This window comes from Pleurodeles waltl, chromosome 9 (genome assembly GCF_031143425.1).
Source record: "Pleurodeles waltl isolate 20211129_DDA chromosome 9, aPleWal1.hap1.20221129, whole genome shotgun sequence".
Classification (NCBI taxonomy): Eukaryota; Metazoa; Chordata; class Amphibia; order Caudata; family Salamandridae; genus Pleurodeles; species Pleurodeles waltl.
The window spans coordinates 502415116-502433623 of NC_090448.1; the positions used below are offsets into that span (position 1 = coordinate 502415116).

The window sequence follows — 18508 nt, forward strand, 5'->3', positions numbered from 1 at the left end:
GAAAATAATTTTTTTAACTACCCCACCTCCAGCTCCACTGATTCCTCACTGGTAGATAATCCTCCAAGCGCCCCTCCCAGCAGATCTCCCACAAGGCTAGCCCAAACTTAATTGGGTGAATCAGTCAGGGGCAATATTCTGTTCAGGTTTGTGAAACATTGACAAAGTTATTAGCAAAATATAAAAATAATTTTCAATGAAAGTTTATCTGAACCAAAACAAAGGAGTCAATGACGTTATCAGAGGAAATCTTCAGTTTATCAGCCAAAGCACACCCATTCATAAAATAGCTTCCTATTTAAGTAGCTCTTATTCCATCACATGTTTTGAACACAAATTGTAATAGCATGGCTGTCATGTTTTCATTACCCAATTGCATTATGTTTTTAAGTATCTATCAAAATAACAATCACATGGAGAAAATAAACCTTGCAACGGTTTTAGCAACATGGAGTGCCAATTTAAATACAATATTTAATACTGAAAAAGGGAATCATCACTAGTGCTGCACCTAATACTAGTACTGTACCTGATAGTTAGATTGTTGTTCTTGAACAGTGAGCAATGCCTTTCTGCGTGAATCAACAGCATACTGAATTTGTTTTAGCCACGCTTGAATAGCAATAAGACAAGCAGAGATTTCATCAGTGCTGTTCCCAGCAATTGCAAGGGACTTCAACAGCAAATCATTTTTGTCCCTTATAATTGTTTGCATGTTGTCCAACTCTAAAGGTAGGGTCTGAAAGAGTAAGCACATTTGTAATGAGAACACAATATCTAAGAGCAAACAAGAAGCAACAGCTGTAAAAACATTTCAATATTTTGAACTAGATCTTTAGTGTAGTTTGGCATTTATCGATATTATCAGTTAATGCAGCTGTTTAGTCTGTGGGTGGCACCTTTGTATTGGATCTTTCCACTACAATCAGGATGGATTAGCATCAGGTGTCTGAATGGGTTGTTCTCAGTGTTTTAAGAGCTCATGTTGCCTAAGTTCTGTTGAAACTGTTCAGAAAATCATAACTTTTAAGACTAAAATGTTTTAAAGATCATTAAGAAAATGGTGCCTGTATGAGTCGTGGCTAATTTGGAGCTTGGTCACTGCTACACAGTGTTCAAGTCCTGCATATACATCACAATAACTGTTTAATGTTTAGAAGATAATCTGAAAATGGACCTTTCATAAATGGGTACAAAGTGCCGATTTTCAGGGTAGAGTGCAGGATTCAGACAAAGCACTAATGAACAATCAGAATCTTTGGTCCGTTGAATAATTATGTGAAATACTTACACGGCAGACAATGTTTAAGCGGTATGTGCATAATTACCTTTACTTTTAGATATAGGTAAGGATGGGGAAGAAATGGAGTGATTAATCAACGTAGATAGGGTAAGATGGACTGAGGGAGTGATAAGGTAGGTTTGATTGGATAAATGGGGTGGGTTTAGAATAGATTGATGACTGGCGTGGGTTTGGTTCGAGAAATGCAATAGGTTTAGGGTTAAATGGGTGCATAGAGCAGGTTTTGGAGAGGCGTGATTTTGTGGATCAGTGGTTGTTATAGAAACCTCAATCAAAAAAAACTGACTATGGAGCTGGTAGACCCAGCCCTTAATACTGCAACTATTAAAATTAAATCAGTAAAAATCAGATATCAGCACTTTATCATTGCCAGTTCAATTACCTTATACTCTGCCAGCTGAACCACAACATCGTCATTAGCTAGAGGACTGATATTCAATTTATCTTCCAAGTTGGTCAACCAGTGAGCAAATCCATTAAACAGTTCAAATAATTTGGTGTCCAAGTGTGAGAAAATCGTTGATTCTGCTTGTTTCTAGATAGAAGATTGAAAATATGTTTTGGTTTACAACTGCTGGCAAAAAAGACTGGAGACATTGTTAATGAGTGTGTTTACAGGTAAAAAGAATATCTACACATGGATTTTTGTATTCTTATTTTATAATATGGTGATGTTTTTCCAAGCTTAAAATTCTTTTGATTCCTAAATTCTCATCACTTTTTCTGTAGTATATGATAAAGATGATATATGGGAAAAACAAACTGTTTGAGATTAAAGGTTTATCTCCCCATTCTTCCTATTTTTTGCTGCCAAATATTTTGCCCTTGAAAATCTAGACTCCTCCCTCACCATTTTCCCACAACTCATAAAACACAAAATGCTATGTTCAACACATTTGGCACCAATGTCTTTGTAATTCTAGTTTGTTCATTCCCTTAGCCTTCATCACATTGATCTAGTCCTTTCCCTTGCCTTGCTACTAAGGGCTTGATTTAGAGTTTGGCAGATGGACAGATGGTGGATGTCTTGTTCATGGTATATTAAAGCCCATGGAATGCGTAATATGGCATCACATTTTCAAGGAGTGTCCCATCTTCCAAATTCTAAATTACATCCTACAAGACAAATTGAGTTCAATGTTGCCTCTGTAGTTCTACCACATCATTTAACATATTATTTATTATACTTGCATCTTACATTCTTTTTTCAATAATTCTGAACTGCAACTTAGATATTGCATCCACTCTCTGTTGATTACCTTTACACATCATCTTCTCCTCATATATGTTATTTAACTGTGTATTCCCTTCTGTTGGATCTCAAGGTGATATTTCATTTCCAGCTTTTCTTTACCACCAACCTCTTACTGCAAAACTTTGTAACGTAATGCCAACACTGCACCTCTTCTTCCAATTCCTTACACATTAACTGACCAAACAAAAGGAGATTATTTCACTTCAAAAGTCTTCCCCGTCATTTTTCTGATTGCCATCTATTTAACACTAACCCATAACCACCTGCAACAACAGTATACATGCACTCTGGCTTTTTTGTGTTGTATACTCTGCTGGGTAAGGAATGTGTTCTTACAAATCTTTTCACCATTTGTGAAACACCTGATCAGTGTAAATTTGAATGTTGCTTCAGTTAATTTTTAGTTCATGTCACTCATACTTTTTGAACTGCAATCCTCTGTAATACTACTGTGGTGTTTTCTGAATATTTGCACTATGTTGTCATCCTTAACCAGTTTACTCCAACTTAGCTTCTTCAGTTTTTAAATCCGTTTTTTACCACATTCTGAAAGTACACATTGCATCAAGCACCGGAAGTAGGAAGACCTAGATCTACTCCAACATTAAGAAGAGATCTCTGGTACTCTTTCAGGTGGGAAAATGTATGTCAAAAGTCCAGGACAGGATGTTGTTTAACTGACTCTCTCTTAATAATAAAAAAAAGCTAGTTTCTGGACCGCTATCAACCAACACTGCTCAAAGGGCCCTTCCTGCTCAATGGGTAGACCACACAAGCCATGATTACTAAACAATTACTAAACAATCACAATCCTACTAACAAAAGTCACCCCCACTCAGACCACCTACTGTAACACTATGTACACAACGCTTCCAAAAAGAATCTGGTCATGCTCGAAATATACCTCGAAATGAACAGCACTCTTACTCTACATATTAATAAAATGGCATGCTTTATCACACTTGTTAGACCTGGTATCCATGTTGTGGTTTTCCCTCAAACGTTTTGCCGTCAATCCTCTTGTTTTTCTGACTTCGTTTTTGCTGGTTTTAGGACTCTACACACTGTACCACTGCTAACCAGTGCTAAAGTGTTTAACTATCATCATCTTTATGTTTATTGCATGATTAGTTTAAATCTTTACAATTCCATTTGGATATATAATAATAAGAGCTTTATACTAAGAACTTGGAGCCAGATGTAGCAAACAGTTTGCACGTCGGAAACAGCGAATTTAGCTGTTTGCGACGTGCAAACTGCAGTATGCAATGCACAAAACCCCTTTGCGATTCGGTAACCTGGTTACTGAATCGCAAAACGGGTTTGCGAGTCGCAATTAGGAAGGGGAGTCCGCTTCCTAATTGCGAGTCGCAGTGCAATGCCAGATTGCTTTGTGACCGCGAATGCGGTCGCAAAGCAATCACAGTTAGCACCCATTTCAAATGGGTGCTAACCCATTCGCAAAAGAGAAGGGGTCCCCATGGGACCCCGTCCCCTTTGTGAATGGCATTAAAAACATTTTTTAAGAGCAGGCAGTGGTCCTATGGACTGGCTATTAGTTCTGTGAAGGGTAGCGTTCGGATTCAGGATCAGTATCATAGTCAGCCAAGCTGCATCTCAGGCACTGCGTGCCCCGTTCCAGGATAAACCAAGCAGAAGTGCTCCTCTGTCATATATGGAGCACAATCAGTTTATATAACACAAGCACCATGTGTGTCACACTGTGTCAAAGGTGCAAGCTTGACCATGTCTCCACAGACAATCAGAATGTTCTACACATTTGTTGTCTGTGCTCAGCCTTGGACAGAGTGTACAGACTAGATAGCATCAGTGCTTACTAGGAACAAGGGGCCAGATGTACCAAAGGATTTTACCCATTCTGTGTCTATGGGAAAAAGCTTTCGTACATATGGCCCAAGGCAACATATACAATGATTTCACAGTACATTATCACATAAACGAAAAGTCATGTAAAAGGTTACCGAACGAGAAGAAATGCTAAGTTAAATATATGCTTTTAAAATGGAAGCTCTAAGCATGGCCTATCACACTTCACTACAGTTTGAACTTTGTTATGCAGCCAGCATTTATTTTTTTGACTCTTCAGGACATATTTCCTGCATGTTGAACTGCTGTCCTTACATTGCCTCTGCCCCAAATGCTGGCTCCAGTCTGTCACCTTAGGGAGTTCCCTTTATGTTTGCAACTGGCTGTGTTGTTGGCAGCAGTTGTTCTCCATGACCAATTTCAGTCCTATTTCTTCACAAGTACCCTGAAGTAGCCTTTCCTTGTTTTCCAACACTGCACTCATTGGTATTTCATTAACCTAACTCTCCTGTGTCATTAGGGGTTGTTCTCCTCTAGGAACTACAATATTGTTTTTCTCGCTGCAGCTTAAACACTTTTCTGGTGATTCCTCAACAAACCCTTCTGAGCAAAGCTTGACTTTTTCAATATTTTCTAACACATTTTCAAGTATGCCGATTTATGTGAACCTTTTCTCTAATCGGCAGCATTATAAATTAGAGGTAGCCTCTGCCGGCATATGCTTTATTATTCTTTTAATTGGTGTATCTCCTTCATTTCTAGACCCCATTAGGTCTTTTGACCTATTCCTTGGCATACTGATGATCTGCACACTTGGCTTGGGCCGAAACACCAATGACTAGAAAATCGTGTGTACTTGAGGCTAATTAACCCAAAAATCTATTTGCTGTGTTGTACACCTGCATTCTGTTTGATCATCCTTTTTCCCGTTTGAAAAGTCTTCGTAGGCACACTATCTTGAATGAACATTGATTTGATGTTTTACATGTAAATCACCACTGATGGGCCCCAAGTGTTTCCTAACCATTTCGCTTTTTGCCATTTATGAAGTGCAATCATTAAATAATCATGTTTTGTGACTATGCTGATAGGGTAATTCATCTTGCTATAATTTATGACTGCCTCACAACTGTGGATATTAATATCTGATTTAAGTACAATACCATGAATATGCTGTTAAACTCTCTTCTTTTAAGGTAAACATTGTTCCTTTCAGACGCTGAAGCCACTACACACCATTTCAGTAAAGTCAAGAATAGCCCTTCTAATTTAGTTTTACAGCTTTATAGGCCAGAGCTGAAGGCAAAGTCGCAGGAGGCCACTTTCACACCTCTAGTAACACTCAAAGTGGGTAAATCAAATGCTGGACTATTTATTTTAATTTTCATGAGATCTTGCTCAGTCATAAAACAAGCAAGATGTGTAAATGAGTTTCAATATCAAATGTAAAACATGGCACATCACTGAATGCTCACAAAACACTTCATGCATACCTGGGTTTGTGGAACATCCGTTTCTTGACTTAACTCTCTCAGCTGATATGTGTAGGTTTTTAAGTCTTCACATGCTGAAGGTCCAACATTACATAAAGACATCTGGGGTAGAATCCTGAATGTTGCAGTGGTCGGCATCTACAAAATAAACACATGGAGGATATCCACATTATGCCACAGATCACGCCAACGTGATGTTACAATTTAAACACTGAATTATTGATTTCAAAATGTAAAACAACTGGAAATGATTGTAAACAGTTTGTGTCTTAAAACTAAGAAAAATACAAAAACAAGAATGGCATGCTGGCATAAATAATTAAATAAATCACAGCCCAAGCCTGGATTGAGGTAAAGACTCACTTTCATGGAGCCCATTTCCTACATCTGCCACAGCTGCTCAGGCTAGGGGATAGCATTTGTACTGTACTTGGATTGGTTATTTACTTGAGGTCCATAATACAACAGCAGTTTGGCCTCTGTCACTAATATCAACCGCATTCATGAAAGCGATGTCATTATCTGCGATTAACTAAAAAGGAATGTGTTCTTGCAGAGACATATGCCTTTCCTTATCTCAGAACAATATTAGTGAATTTTACCTGGAACTGACAGATGTCTCAAGTGAAAGTATCTAATTAATGTCCCACGGAATAATACAAAATGTGAACTCAGGCCTCATTGCACACACCAGACCGTTCCATTACATAATCAAAACCGTTTCACTCTTTTCCACTGACACATATCCTTTTGCATATATAGATATAGGTTTTGCTAATGGGATAAGATGTGACCTTGTATCTAAGTTGCTGACCTAGTTTATGTATGGCGAAAGATTCTTAATAAGTGTGCGTCTATCCAAAAGTGGTTCTCGTTGTTTCCCGTAGTTCTAACCAGGCCTCATTCTCAAATACTTTGCACGACTAATGTTACTTAAGTGCACCAAATAAGCAACTCTTATTAGTAAATGCCATCGTCTGATTTAATGAATATGGGTTGGTCTAATTTTATGTTTGTAAACTGTACTGACAAGTGTGAAAAATCTGCACGTGCAGTAGATTTTCCACCATTGTTAATTTAGTTTTGAGAAAAAAAGGGGGCACTCTCTGTGAGGGAGGTGGGGATGTAAAATGCAAAGAATGACCGCAAACCTATAGGCATTTGGTATTTACAAACAAGCTGCAGCTAGTTTCTCACCCTGGAATGCATGATATCTGTAAGTGTATTTTCCTGGGGGAAAAGGAACTTATTACTTCCTCCCTTCTTTATGGGAGTGAACGGTAAAAGTTACTGCATAAGGAAAAAATAAGTTTGCTTGAAGTAAATACAACTGCAGGTCCAAATGCACATTTCCTCGTCGTTTATTTGTGCAAATTTCCTCAAAAAGGAAAATAAACTGTAAGAGGACATTTTGTAAAGCAGGAGCACTTGTTGAAATACTGTTGTAGATTTCCAGAAGTACTCCTGCTATTCTTTTTGAATCCCTTAAAATTGGAAAAGCACTAAAAATGTAGGAAGAAACCTACCTGAGCCAAATTCAAATGTTTCCAACCTGGGTTTTATGGCTTGGGCACTTGACCTTCTTGTGCCACAACCTGAAGCTATATATCGTATTGTGTAATTTGTTAATGTTAAAAATGTTTACTCCACAAGTGCATATATTTTAAGACATGGGCAAAGTTTGGCAACTGTGTGAGACCCCACTTTCCAGGGGGCCTCCTTGTAGAATGTGTGAACAGCCGAACTTCCTACCATAATAAAAACGGTGCTCATAGAAACCAACTACTTTTTCTAATTTGGGAGTTGAGCATGCTTACGAGAAACATACGGCAATATTTGCCAAGGTTCTGCGCCACGGCATAGTCACACAAAGTGACACAAAGCACCACAAACTCCTTTAAAGTACTTACGTTCTAGCACCTTGTGTTATAAAGCTGACCACTTTCTCACTGCAAATAGTGCTATGTGCTGTTTTGAGCCACTTTTAGTTCAGGAGGTGTTACTTCTGTGTAGCTTGGGCGGATTTGCACAAGCACCTATAGTTTTTGATGCAAAGCCTGCTAAGTTAGCCAAAAAATTAAGATTCCTTGAAGCAAGTGCTAGCATGGAGAAATGTTTTCATCACTCCAAGTATTCCACACATTCCAAGTGTGCTGCACTGTATAGCACACATCAAATATGTGGGATGTTTAAGAATTTGGCTAGGCATAGAATTTTGTAACAGGTTGTGCGTCCAGTGCAAACCCTGTGCTAGACAGCCCGCACACACCTCTGCACCAAAGGTGCAATTGTTGTGTGTGGCGTTTGGCAGTGTGTGTTTCCACCACCATAGGGGTAGTGAGCAGCAGCAGGCCATTTTTAGCTCTGTGTTGCTTTCTAGAACTTGTATAATGCAGTGCTACAAATTTGGCTGCTTTGCTGCTCTATCTCTTAATGTAGATTCAAACAATCTCTGCATTTCATCTCTCTACCTCACCTTTGTCAATCTCGCCTCTCCACAAACCCAATGTATAGCACTCAATTTCATCCTTCATAACTTCTCTATGCTCCCTCACTACATACCTCTCTTTGCCATACATCTATATCTATCACCTTCAATACCCTCTCTATACTTTAACCTTCTGTACTTAACTTCTATTTCTCCATCTGACGTCCATGTATTTTTCATCCATCTACTTTACTTTTCACACAACCTCCTCTTTATCTTTACCCCACCACTGTTCTCGCTAGCTAATCACTCCCCCTCCACTATATTTCATTTGTCTCTATAGCTCATATTTCCTTCACTACTTCACCTTTCTCTACCTCACAGCTCTTGCTCTTACTACCTACTCTCTCAATTTTCTTCACCATTGGTACACTACCACACCTTTTCACCTCCCTTTTCTCTAATTCTACGTCTGTTTCTTTTACTTCCCCTCTGTCAATTTCCTCCTCCTTTCTAGCTCTTTTTCCTTCATCACCTCTCTCTCCCACCCCCTGAAGTGCATCCCGCTAATTTGCCTTCTCCCTATCCCCATCTCTCTCCACCTCTCTGCTATACTGTAAATACTTGCCTATTTCTCTAGGTGTCTGTCTCTACCTTCCTCTTCCTATCTCTCTTTTCTTCTGGTTATCTCCCTTTTATCTATTTAATTTACTCCTCTGCTTAGTTCACACATCTTTCTACATCATCTCTATCTTTTCTTTCGATTTCACGTTCTATATATGTCTCTATCCATCTCTTGTACCCTCTCTCTTCCCACTACTCTTACTCTGCAGTGTCACAAGTAACTGCCTAAACAGAGAAGTGTACACATATAAAGAGGAGAAGAGAAACAAGGCAAAGAAGAAAAATTAGGAGAAAGTTATTAAAATTCATCCAATGGAAAGTTGAAAGCCCTCAAAGCAGCACTTTGATTTTCGATTTCACAGCACACATGCAAGTAGTACAAGGGGATACATTTATAATTACAAATATTCAGCACCTAAAGCTACAATTTCAAACAATATGTGCCTATTCCTTTGTCACTAAATATCTAACAAGTTACACTTGACACATTTTCCCAAAATGTGAGTTAGAAGCTGATTAGACACTGAATTCCACATAACACATTGCTGCAAGTACAAACATCTAAATTCAAACTAAGAGAGAAATAGCTTTATCATCTCTTGCTTCAGATTTCTCTTGGTACTATTTGGCTGCCAGACATCAAGCTAGAGGTTTCAGCTGTTCATGCATGCCCTTGTTTCTGACAGTTCAACATATAATTCTATAATGCCTGGAATCACGGGGGGCTTGAATGAGCCAAAAAGGGACCATAAATTCAAAGTTGTTGCAAACAGGGGGCCCCAAAATATATTTTGACAACAGCGTCACAAATCATTAAGATGTTGCGGACTAAGTAAAGCTCAGCTTGATGTACATGATCTTGAATTGTCTCCTAAATAACTGTTACTGTTCAGTGAGCTAACTCAATTTAGATATCCACATATACATGCAAGCCTCTTCAGTAAAATTATACACTTACCTCTGGTTCAGCATCAGATGAGGGAGGCTTTATCCTGCTTTCAACCTCTTTCTGCAGATATTGCCATTTATACCTGGCATTGTCCCGTGATATTGGATGTTGAACTGTGAGGAACTTCGGGAGAACAGCTCCCGCAGTACTGCAGCGAAAGACATACAATTTAATTTTTAGATTGGCCAACGAGGCAGAAATGCAGTTTCATGATAACACATGGAAACTTGTTTAAAAAAATAAACTGAACAGCCATATTAAATGACGTTTATAAAGTGGCAAAGTTTGAGAATTGATTGCAGAAAAATAATTCAAACTATTTATAAAGATTACCAGGCATCTGAAACTCACAGTCCTCAATAAACTAAGGAGACAACTCATGCAGCACTTCAGTTAACGTACTGAGAGATAAAGTGATACAGTTCTATGCTGAAGGTTCAAATAACATGCAATTTCTGGCTACAAAATGTATTTTACATCATAAGATTATAACTGAAAGAAATTGTGACATTTGAGGCCATCTGTCCTTACACAAATGGACAGCTTCTGAAAATAGGATTCAATTACTAACTTCATGTGTAGGATTACACATCTTTTTTCTTAGCTTTTTCTTAGCTTATAAGATCCAGTTTTATAAATTACGAAATGTTTTCCCAATGAATCTAAGTGAGAAAAGACAAAGTCGTCTCCCGGGAGGCTCACTGCTATAGCATTAGCTTGCTAACTTTCCACCTTTGTGTAGTCTTGTTTTAGGGCAGCAGGATGACACAACCCACACTGTTGTTCAAAGCTCTTCAAGCATCTGTGCTCAGAGAAGATTTGACCACCATGTTTTCTGTGGCCTTCGAGGTTTGTAGAATTTTGAAGGACAGCAAATAGGCTAAAGCCTGAATGACAAGGGCAGACATAGTTGTGGCATCTCGGCAATCACACAAGGTGATTATGAAAGCTGAAAAAGTGTCATGTGTCAGTGAATAAATAAGACAAATGGGGTTTGGAAGCTTTCATCAAACTAGGCACACTGGTTATGTCCCAGCATCTTGAAAGAGCTGCAAACTTTTTACGTAGATCTACAAAATATATTGCTCTGGCAAAAGTGGGAAAATTGTTTGGACATCATGGGCACATCAAAACACTTAGCACTGGCTAAAAGCAAGTAAACGTGAAGATTGTTTTTTTAACTTTTTTTGACAGGAACCTCAGAAATAAAAAGACTTAACCACCTGAACTGAATGTTGCTCACTGTTTCTTAGGTGCTGGCTACAGTCAAAAATGAAGACAATACACACATTCAGCTTATACATCTCAGTAGAGCCATTGTAATAAAAAGAAAGCTCACTGCTAACATATCTTTTACAAAGTAAGGTGGTTAGAAACTTAGTTATAAATAAAAAGAAAACATAAACTTAAAAAATAACGCTAAAAAATATAGATAGTAGGCTGAGTCCAATAAATCAATTTGGGTTTTGAGGATGAATGATTAAATTCCAAAGGACATTAAAAAATCATGATTTGGATCTAATTGGCACTTCAGTGACTTATAGCATTAGGAAGGTTTACATTTTTCTGACTACATCCATATGATTAGGGCATCCAAAAATGAATCTTGATGTCTGACTGGAACACATAGTCTAAGAGGCTGTGGTGACCAAAGAGGACTTGAGAGCGATACATGTCAGTGTGGCAGGAGGTTATATTTGTTTTTAAACATCAGTACAAAGACATCTTCAAGTTTTCCATTATCATCCCCATTTTTTGTTTTGCTGGTTGAACTGTATGACGTCAACAGAACAGTAATTATGTTTCAGCACCCCCAGATATAACCAATGTTGCGCTTAATCAAAAGAGTCAAAATGACTATGCATACCTTCATATAGGGTGAACTGACTCATAACCACACGGACTGGGAACCTCAAACTACAGGACTCTATTATTTTAGTTGTCCTTGAGTTCTGTATCCTTCCGCGTCAATGTGGTTTATTCCTGTTTACATTAGACATAAAAATTATCTGATCCAAAATTTCCATCTACTAATTATTTTGACATGAGCAAAAACTGGATAACACATAAAATGTATATGGTATTAAATTTAACCATGAGTGTTGTTCGGAACGTAAATTTAAAACATAATGAAATGAGAATATGAATGATTCAATTGAGTTCCATAATACTATTTATGGCACATCAGTATACAATACCTCTATCAGAACCAACACAAATTTTCTCAACATGATAAAAAAAATACCTTAATTTGGTGTCCTGGTTTGTGTCTTCACTATGTGAGAGAGACCTAGTTTTTTCACCATGCATGGCTATGTATTTTGTAAATTCTTTCTGCTTGTGCAGCTCTGCTTGCAAGTCCTGTAAAGAAACAGACAAATGACATGTAAGGCCATGATAGCAACATCGATCTTCCCACATGAGTATGGAGGTAACCCCTAAATCATTGTCTGTTCCACTATCACCCTTTGCCTTTGAACGCAATGCTGGCCCAGTGGTGAGATTAGTGGAACATACCATTACTGCAGACAGACGAGGAAGGGGGATTCATTTATTTATACGTTTGTCAAACATGTGAAACCACTGGGGTAAAGGTACACCAGAACCTTGACGACCTTGAAGAAGGCACTTGTGAGGGAGGAGGATGGGATGTCAGCGTTCAACTGAATGGGTTACTAACTGTTTGATGTTCCTCAGTCGCGAGCCCTGTGCCCATATGTGATTCAGCTGAAGGATGTCAAATCAATATTGTGAGAGCTTTGTCATCCATTGCATATACCCTCGCAGGGGGGGAGGGAAGGTCCTTGACCAATAGGAAGCCCACAATGCAATTCGACTTGCCAGCTGCCAAACTCATAGGGGAGTTCTGAGAGTTTGCAAATAACTATTCACAAACATTACAAGATGTTCACAAATTTCGAAAAACAAAACTTGTTCCGGACACGAAAAAACAATTCAGCCATGCCATAACTATTTTAAAGAGGCTTTTTCTAATAATTTGATCGAAATATAATTGTACAGGTATCTTTAACAATTAGTATGCACGTTCATATTGAAGACGCCTCAAAATTCGGCTGATTACCCTTTGCTTTAAGTCACTTGTGTGAATATTGCGCTTGCTGTTTAAACCGTTCTGTTTTTATAAGAATGAACAAACGACTTCTGTTGCACTGCACTAGCTGACACTATAGGACATAGAACAGTCCCTAAGGCTCATCATACAAGCAGAAAATAGGCAGAAAAATAAGTGGCCATCACCTTTTGTTGCTGTGAGCTGTCTTGCCTGCTGGTTTTCACTCCATTTGTTAGAGCAGGCTCTATTGTTTGAGCGTTTTCTGGATGCAAAGGTTTTGAAATTTGTGCTAATTCAGCAGAGCTGACATTCTGTTAAAATAAAACACAACATTGAATTAGCTTTTACTTGTCGCCCACAGTGAAAGGAATGATCAAGACGAGCATCAGTGATATTGATGGATACGCCTGAAGGTAAGACTGACCACGCCATGTGGAAATCGGGGAACTTGGGAACCGTCGTGTGGATTTTATCCTGTACTCCTTTCCATGAGAAACACCAGGGATGCTTTTGAAAATTCCCCAGCAAATATATCGAACAAAAATAACCCCAACAAATCAGGGCACTGCCGAGGCTTAATTATCTTTATTACACAGTCTTCAGAGGTCCAGCTATCAACCACCTTCAAACCACTCATACTCTAGCCAAACTCTTCATTAAGTGCAAGCTCCGCGCCTGGCCCAAAGCGTCCCATGCGTATGCCTGTCTCATTTGAATGACAATCTCCACAGCATCAACCCAACCTGCTTCTTAGGAGACACTGTCACCCACAAAATGGTCCCCAAGCTGCACAATGACCAAAATGGGTTTAACTTCATCCACAACCGTGCTGCTCAGCTCCAGTGCAGGAAGATGTAATGGGCCAACTCATCTTAACTGCTTTACTAATGAAGGATCTATATGCTCACTGATGTCCTGGCGGGAAATCAGGACTGTAGTCAAAGTCTCTACTTCCACCTGAGAATACCAGGTACTGAATTTAGTGCATATAAGCAAGTCTCAGAAACACAAGTACGTATTAATAAAAAACAATCACAGGCCTTGATAACTGTTTCAAGGAGCTGCTCAGAAATTACACGAATCAAATAACTCTCGCATAACTGTCTGTCTTCAAAGCCATTCCAACAGCTCCATAAAAACCTCATGCAGTTTTTAATAAGAAAACAACACCATTCAGTTCAACATTGCCAATACTGTTCCAATAAAAGATGATGAAGTGCCAAATATGCCCTACATCCTTTTTGTGTCACGCACTTCCTCCCTACTGAAACGAAACTAGCAACATAATCCTGCACAGATGTAAGCAAGTAATGTCAACAACCAATATTTACAATGCAGCTGGGGCCATCCTGGCCATTCCAGTGTTTGGCCCCTCATCACTGTGTCACTTCAATGGTAACTGGAATATTATATTAGAAACGTACACATGGCATTATGATATTCTGCTCAACAAGCATTCTTGCCAATGCCAATAGATCTGGCTTTAATACGGTAAAACACGCAAACACCATTGGGGTTAGTTGGTGTTTGCTTTTTGCAGACTGAAACCAGACCTAGTAGCTTGTTGTTTTCCACATCTGCAGCACATGGATGTTTGCAAGTCCTTTTCTTACAGCTCAAGCGTATTGTACAATCAAGGGGGTGACCATCATGACAGATTGCTAAGTGCTTCATTCAAGCGGGGTAAGTGATGGTACCAGTTAGAACACGTTTTTATTATGAACAGTGAATTTTAAAGCACATTTAGCTAAATGTAGCAACATCGATTTTAGGAGCAAAGCTAGTTACAGGCTAAATGAGCACTGGCAAAGCCAATAAGTCAGCATTGGCAGCCAACCTCCTGGCCATTCTTGTGTTATTTTGACATGGTTTTTGCAAAACTTTATTATTTGGGAATATGCTGGACCCTCATCAATCCCCCAAAAATTATTTGCTATTGTCAAAAAAAAAAAAAAAAAAAAAAAGACAAATTAACATAGTACTCTCCAGTACTGAAGGGAACTACTTTGTGCATTGATGTGTTTCTTGTGAAAGGGTGGCATGCTGTAACTCGCAGTGAAGTCATAGTCGTAGTCAATTTTATTGAAAAGATATTTAAACCTTTACAATCAAGCAAAGTAATTCAGATTATTTAGCACACTGAATTAAAAACACCACATTATAAAAACTACAAAGCTGAATTAGGCTTGGATAGATTCAACTGAGCCATTATTTGAAAGATAAACAAGTGCAAAGTGCATTTGTTTTGTTTGGTTGACTCTACATAAAACTGAAAGAACCTTTGACTCAGTTAAAAAAAGACAATGTGCAAAGTACGCAGGGCCAGGTCCCAATATAGGGCCGGCAGATCCGCAATCAACACAAGAGAAGAACGTATTACATGATTATCTTGCTCCTGGACTAACCCAATGCAGGACCAAACAATGCAATTTAAAAGGTACAAGTGCTAGGAAATAATTTTAAACTAAGACATGTTATAGATATATTAAACAGCATCCAGTGCCAAATACAAAACAGAAGAAGTTAAGCATATAAAAGCAAAAAGCAATGCGCAAGTATGACCGTAAGGGACCAGACAGTAGACAACATCTATAGTCACTAAGGTGCAATGTGCAAGATATGCCGGAGACATGAATAGACCCAGCCCATTTGCAACATACTATCCTGTCTGGTCAATTGAAAGCAATGTACAATACGCAATTATGACCGTGGAAGACCAAACAGTAAGCAACATCTATGGTCACTTAGGTGCAATGCGCAAAATACGCCGGAGGCATCAATAGACCCTGCCCGTTTGCAACATACTGATACAAACTGGTCATTTAAAAGCATTGTGCAATGCACAGATTTGGCCGTTGGAGACCAGACAGTAAACAACAAGTATGCCGGAGGGATGAGTAGATCCAGTCTATTTACAGCATACTGAGCAAGCGGTGATGACATTTCTAATGGGGCAGCAGCGTATAGGGCATGGGGTTTTTACGGGCTCAGACGATATTAGACAAGCAATGCTAAATAGCAGGGATGTTAGAAGATGATGAGTACACAGTGCAAAACAGGTACAGTAAAAGTATAGAACAACAGTTAGCAGCATGTTTTCATGGCACTGGAAGAGTTGGCTTTATCCAAATTGATCACGACCATCCAGAGAAACTTGAGAATTTTAACACTTAGAAGAGTGTTAATAGGATTCAGGTTAGCAATTACTGTCTGCCAGCACGTGTAAACTCCAAAACAAATGAATTCCGGACGGAGAAAGAAACTTCTTTGCTGCAGCACTCTTGGGCAGATGCATAGGATGTGGAATAGAGTTTCTTTTCCTTGTCCACAAAGACAGCATCTTGTGTTGTGGGATTCTATATGCAATCATGCCGGAAGATGAGCACACAGATTCCATTCGTCCAGACTTAATGCTACAAGCCTAGGCTTAATCCACACAGGGTAAGTGCAGGTGATATCGTTATGCTTATTGCCGGAGGAGTAGGCGTTAATGACTGACCATGCATGAGAGCGCTTGCTTTGTACTGTCAAATCCTCCAATTTTTACAGTTTTTTTGCCGTAAATGTTGTTAATTTCTTGAAAACCTGGTGCGAAATATGTTTACTCCAAGCCTCAGTCAATGAAATTTCGGACAGTTTGACATCTAGATGACACCTGTACAAGGATGTTAAACCAGCACCCTCTAATTTGCACCAGATTTGACCATGCATAGACTCTTGGGGTGCAGATCTGAGCCTTTGGCAGAAGTTAAGAAAACAGCTACCTCTTGGCAAGTACTGTTATATGATGCTATACTCAAGTCTCACGTGTGCTGGTGACGCGCTCTTTGGTAGCCGGAGAGTGGCTTTGTAAATTCTAGTGATAAGTTTATCTGCAATTCTAACCCCCTGCCCAAGATAATTTTGCTTCTGTAAGTTAGTGCGGGGGTGACCTTTGCTTTCATCACTTGGAGAAGGGCGTTGAGGCTTGACCTGGTATTTCGGGGCTGCAATTGAGAGAGCAAACATTAAGCTAGAACCTTTGTTATTCAGATAGTGCAAGTTGTGTGTAATTGATGCTTTTTTGTCCAAGAGAATGCCCAGATATTTGTAATCATTGCTGTGGCGGAGCCATACACCACTGAGCTGACACCTGCTTTGCCTGGTTGTTTTTGGTTCAAATGTAACAGTCATGGTTTTTGTTTGGTTGATTTCCAACCCATTCCTGACAGTATAGGCGTGAAGGGTGGAGAGTTGCTGCTGCAGGCTGATCTTTGTCTGGCTGAGAAGCTCAAGGTCATCGGCATATAGCAGATGGGTCATGGGATAACCTCCCAGCTTAGGCGAGTGACAATTTTCTTCATCAAGGAGCTTCGATATGTCAGCTATGTATACATTAAAAGGCAAGGGAGCGGGCATGCAACCTTGCTTCAGTCCAGATTTTGTAGGGATCTTTCTGGAAATGCATGAGCCATCCCCTAATTTAACCCGCACCCAGGTGTTACTGTACAGGTAATCGATTGCTCGCAGCAAATCTGACAAGCCCCAGTCCTGCAGTTTACACCATAGGGGGGCTCTTGGTATGCTGTCAGAAGCGGCTTTAAAGTCCACAAAGAAAGAGTGGAGGATTCATCTATTCCTGATAGCTTTGTTGTAAATGAGGGCAAGTGCCATCAGATTTGAGGTGGTACCACATTGGTCTCTAAAGCTGCATTGATTTCTTGGAATGATCCGGTGTTCCTCTGCCAGGTTCTGAGATCATCAAGTAACAAGCTTTCATAAAGCTTAGCAACATTATCAATAAGAGCATTGAGATGACAATGGTGGGGTCAGATTTCATGCCCCCTTTACAAATTGGCTGAATTATGGACTCTCTCCAAGAGTCTTTGATGTTGTTGGTTGCCAGGCAGTAGTTACACAGGGGGGTTAAACACCTTCGTCCAAAATACCGGGTCAGATGTAAAGACAGAGGTAGGAAGCCAATTGGGGCCTGGAGCCCTGTCTTTCAGCAGCCTTGCCAGCTTCAGTGCACAGCGTTCCTCTCTTGGACTAAATGTATGAGCAGTGGTTGGTAAGTCGGCTTTGGGCAAGTCCATTACTGGGGTTTTTGTAGCCTTCAGAGTAACAAGAAAGTCACTTGACAGACTGTAAGCAGGCTTGGTGAGCAGACAGTCGAAGTGCGATGAAAAATGAGCCGTCAGAAATTAAACCTAAGCAGATTCTGTAATAATTGCATTGAAGCCCCTCCTATTTCCAATTGTGACTTGATTAATCAATTACCAGAATCTTTTTGGGTTCTTTTCCTTGCTTGCAAACAACAGTCGGGTCAAGAAGACGTTGTTCTTTCCTTTTTTACATGCCAAATTGCTCGCCTAAAAAGGGAACTTGCTTTGCTAAGACTGAATTTCGCAATTTGCGAAGATGGCTGCTTTACAAGAATTCAAATTTTACGGTTAACTTCACATTTCAAGGCTTTCAAAGATTCTGCCATTTTGAATTTGTAAGAAGTAGGGTCGCACAGATTGGTGCATGAAGTAAATCAACATTTCTGAAGAATTTGACCAGAAAAGAGCATCT

At 39.4% G+C, this 18508-nt stretch overlaps 1 protein-coding gene across 9 annotated transcripts in view; it reads right to left on the reverse strand.

The window, feature by feature from the left end:
• Nucleotides 1-18508, reverse strand: part of SYNE2 (spectrin repeat containing nuclear envelope protein 2) — a 1823309-nt gene that overhangs the window by 480685 nt on the left and 1324116 nt on the right. For all 9 annotated transcript variants that reach the window (XM_069207355.1, XM_069207357.1, XM_069207362.1 and 6 more), the window contains 6 exons: nt 13138-13263; nt 12125-12240; nt 9889-10027; nt 5879-6016; nt 1686-1838; nt 530-739 (listed from right to left, as the gene is read on the reverse strand). In XM_069207355.1, coding sequence (XP_069063456.1) covers nt 530-739; nt 1686-1838; nt 5879-6016; nt 9889-10027; nt 12125-12240; nt 13138-13263 — 882 coding nt within the window. The remainder of the gene's footprint in view (nt 1-529; nt 740-1685; nt 1839-5878; nt 6017-9888; nt 10028-12124; nt 12241-13137; nt 13264-18508) is intronic.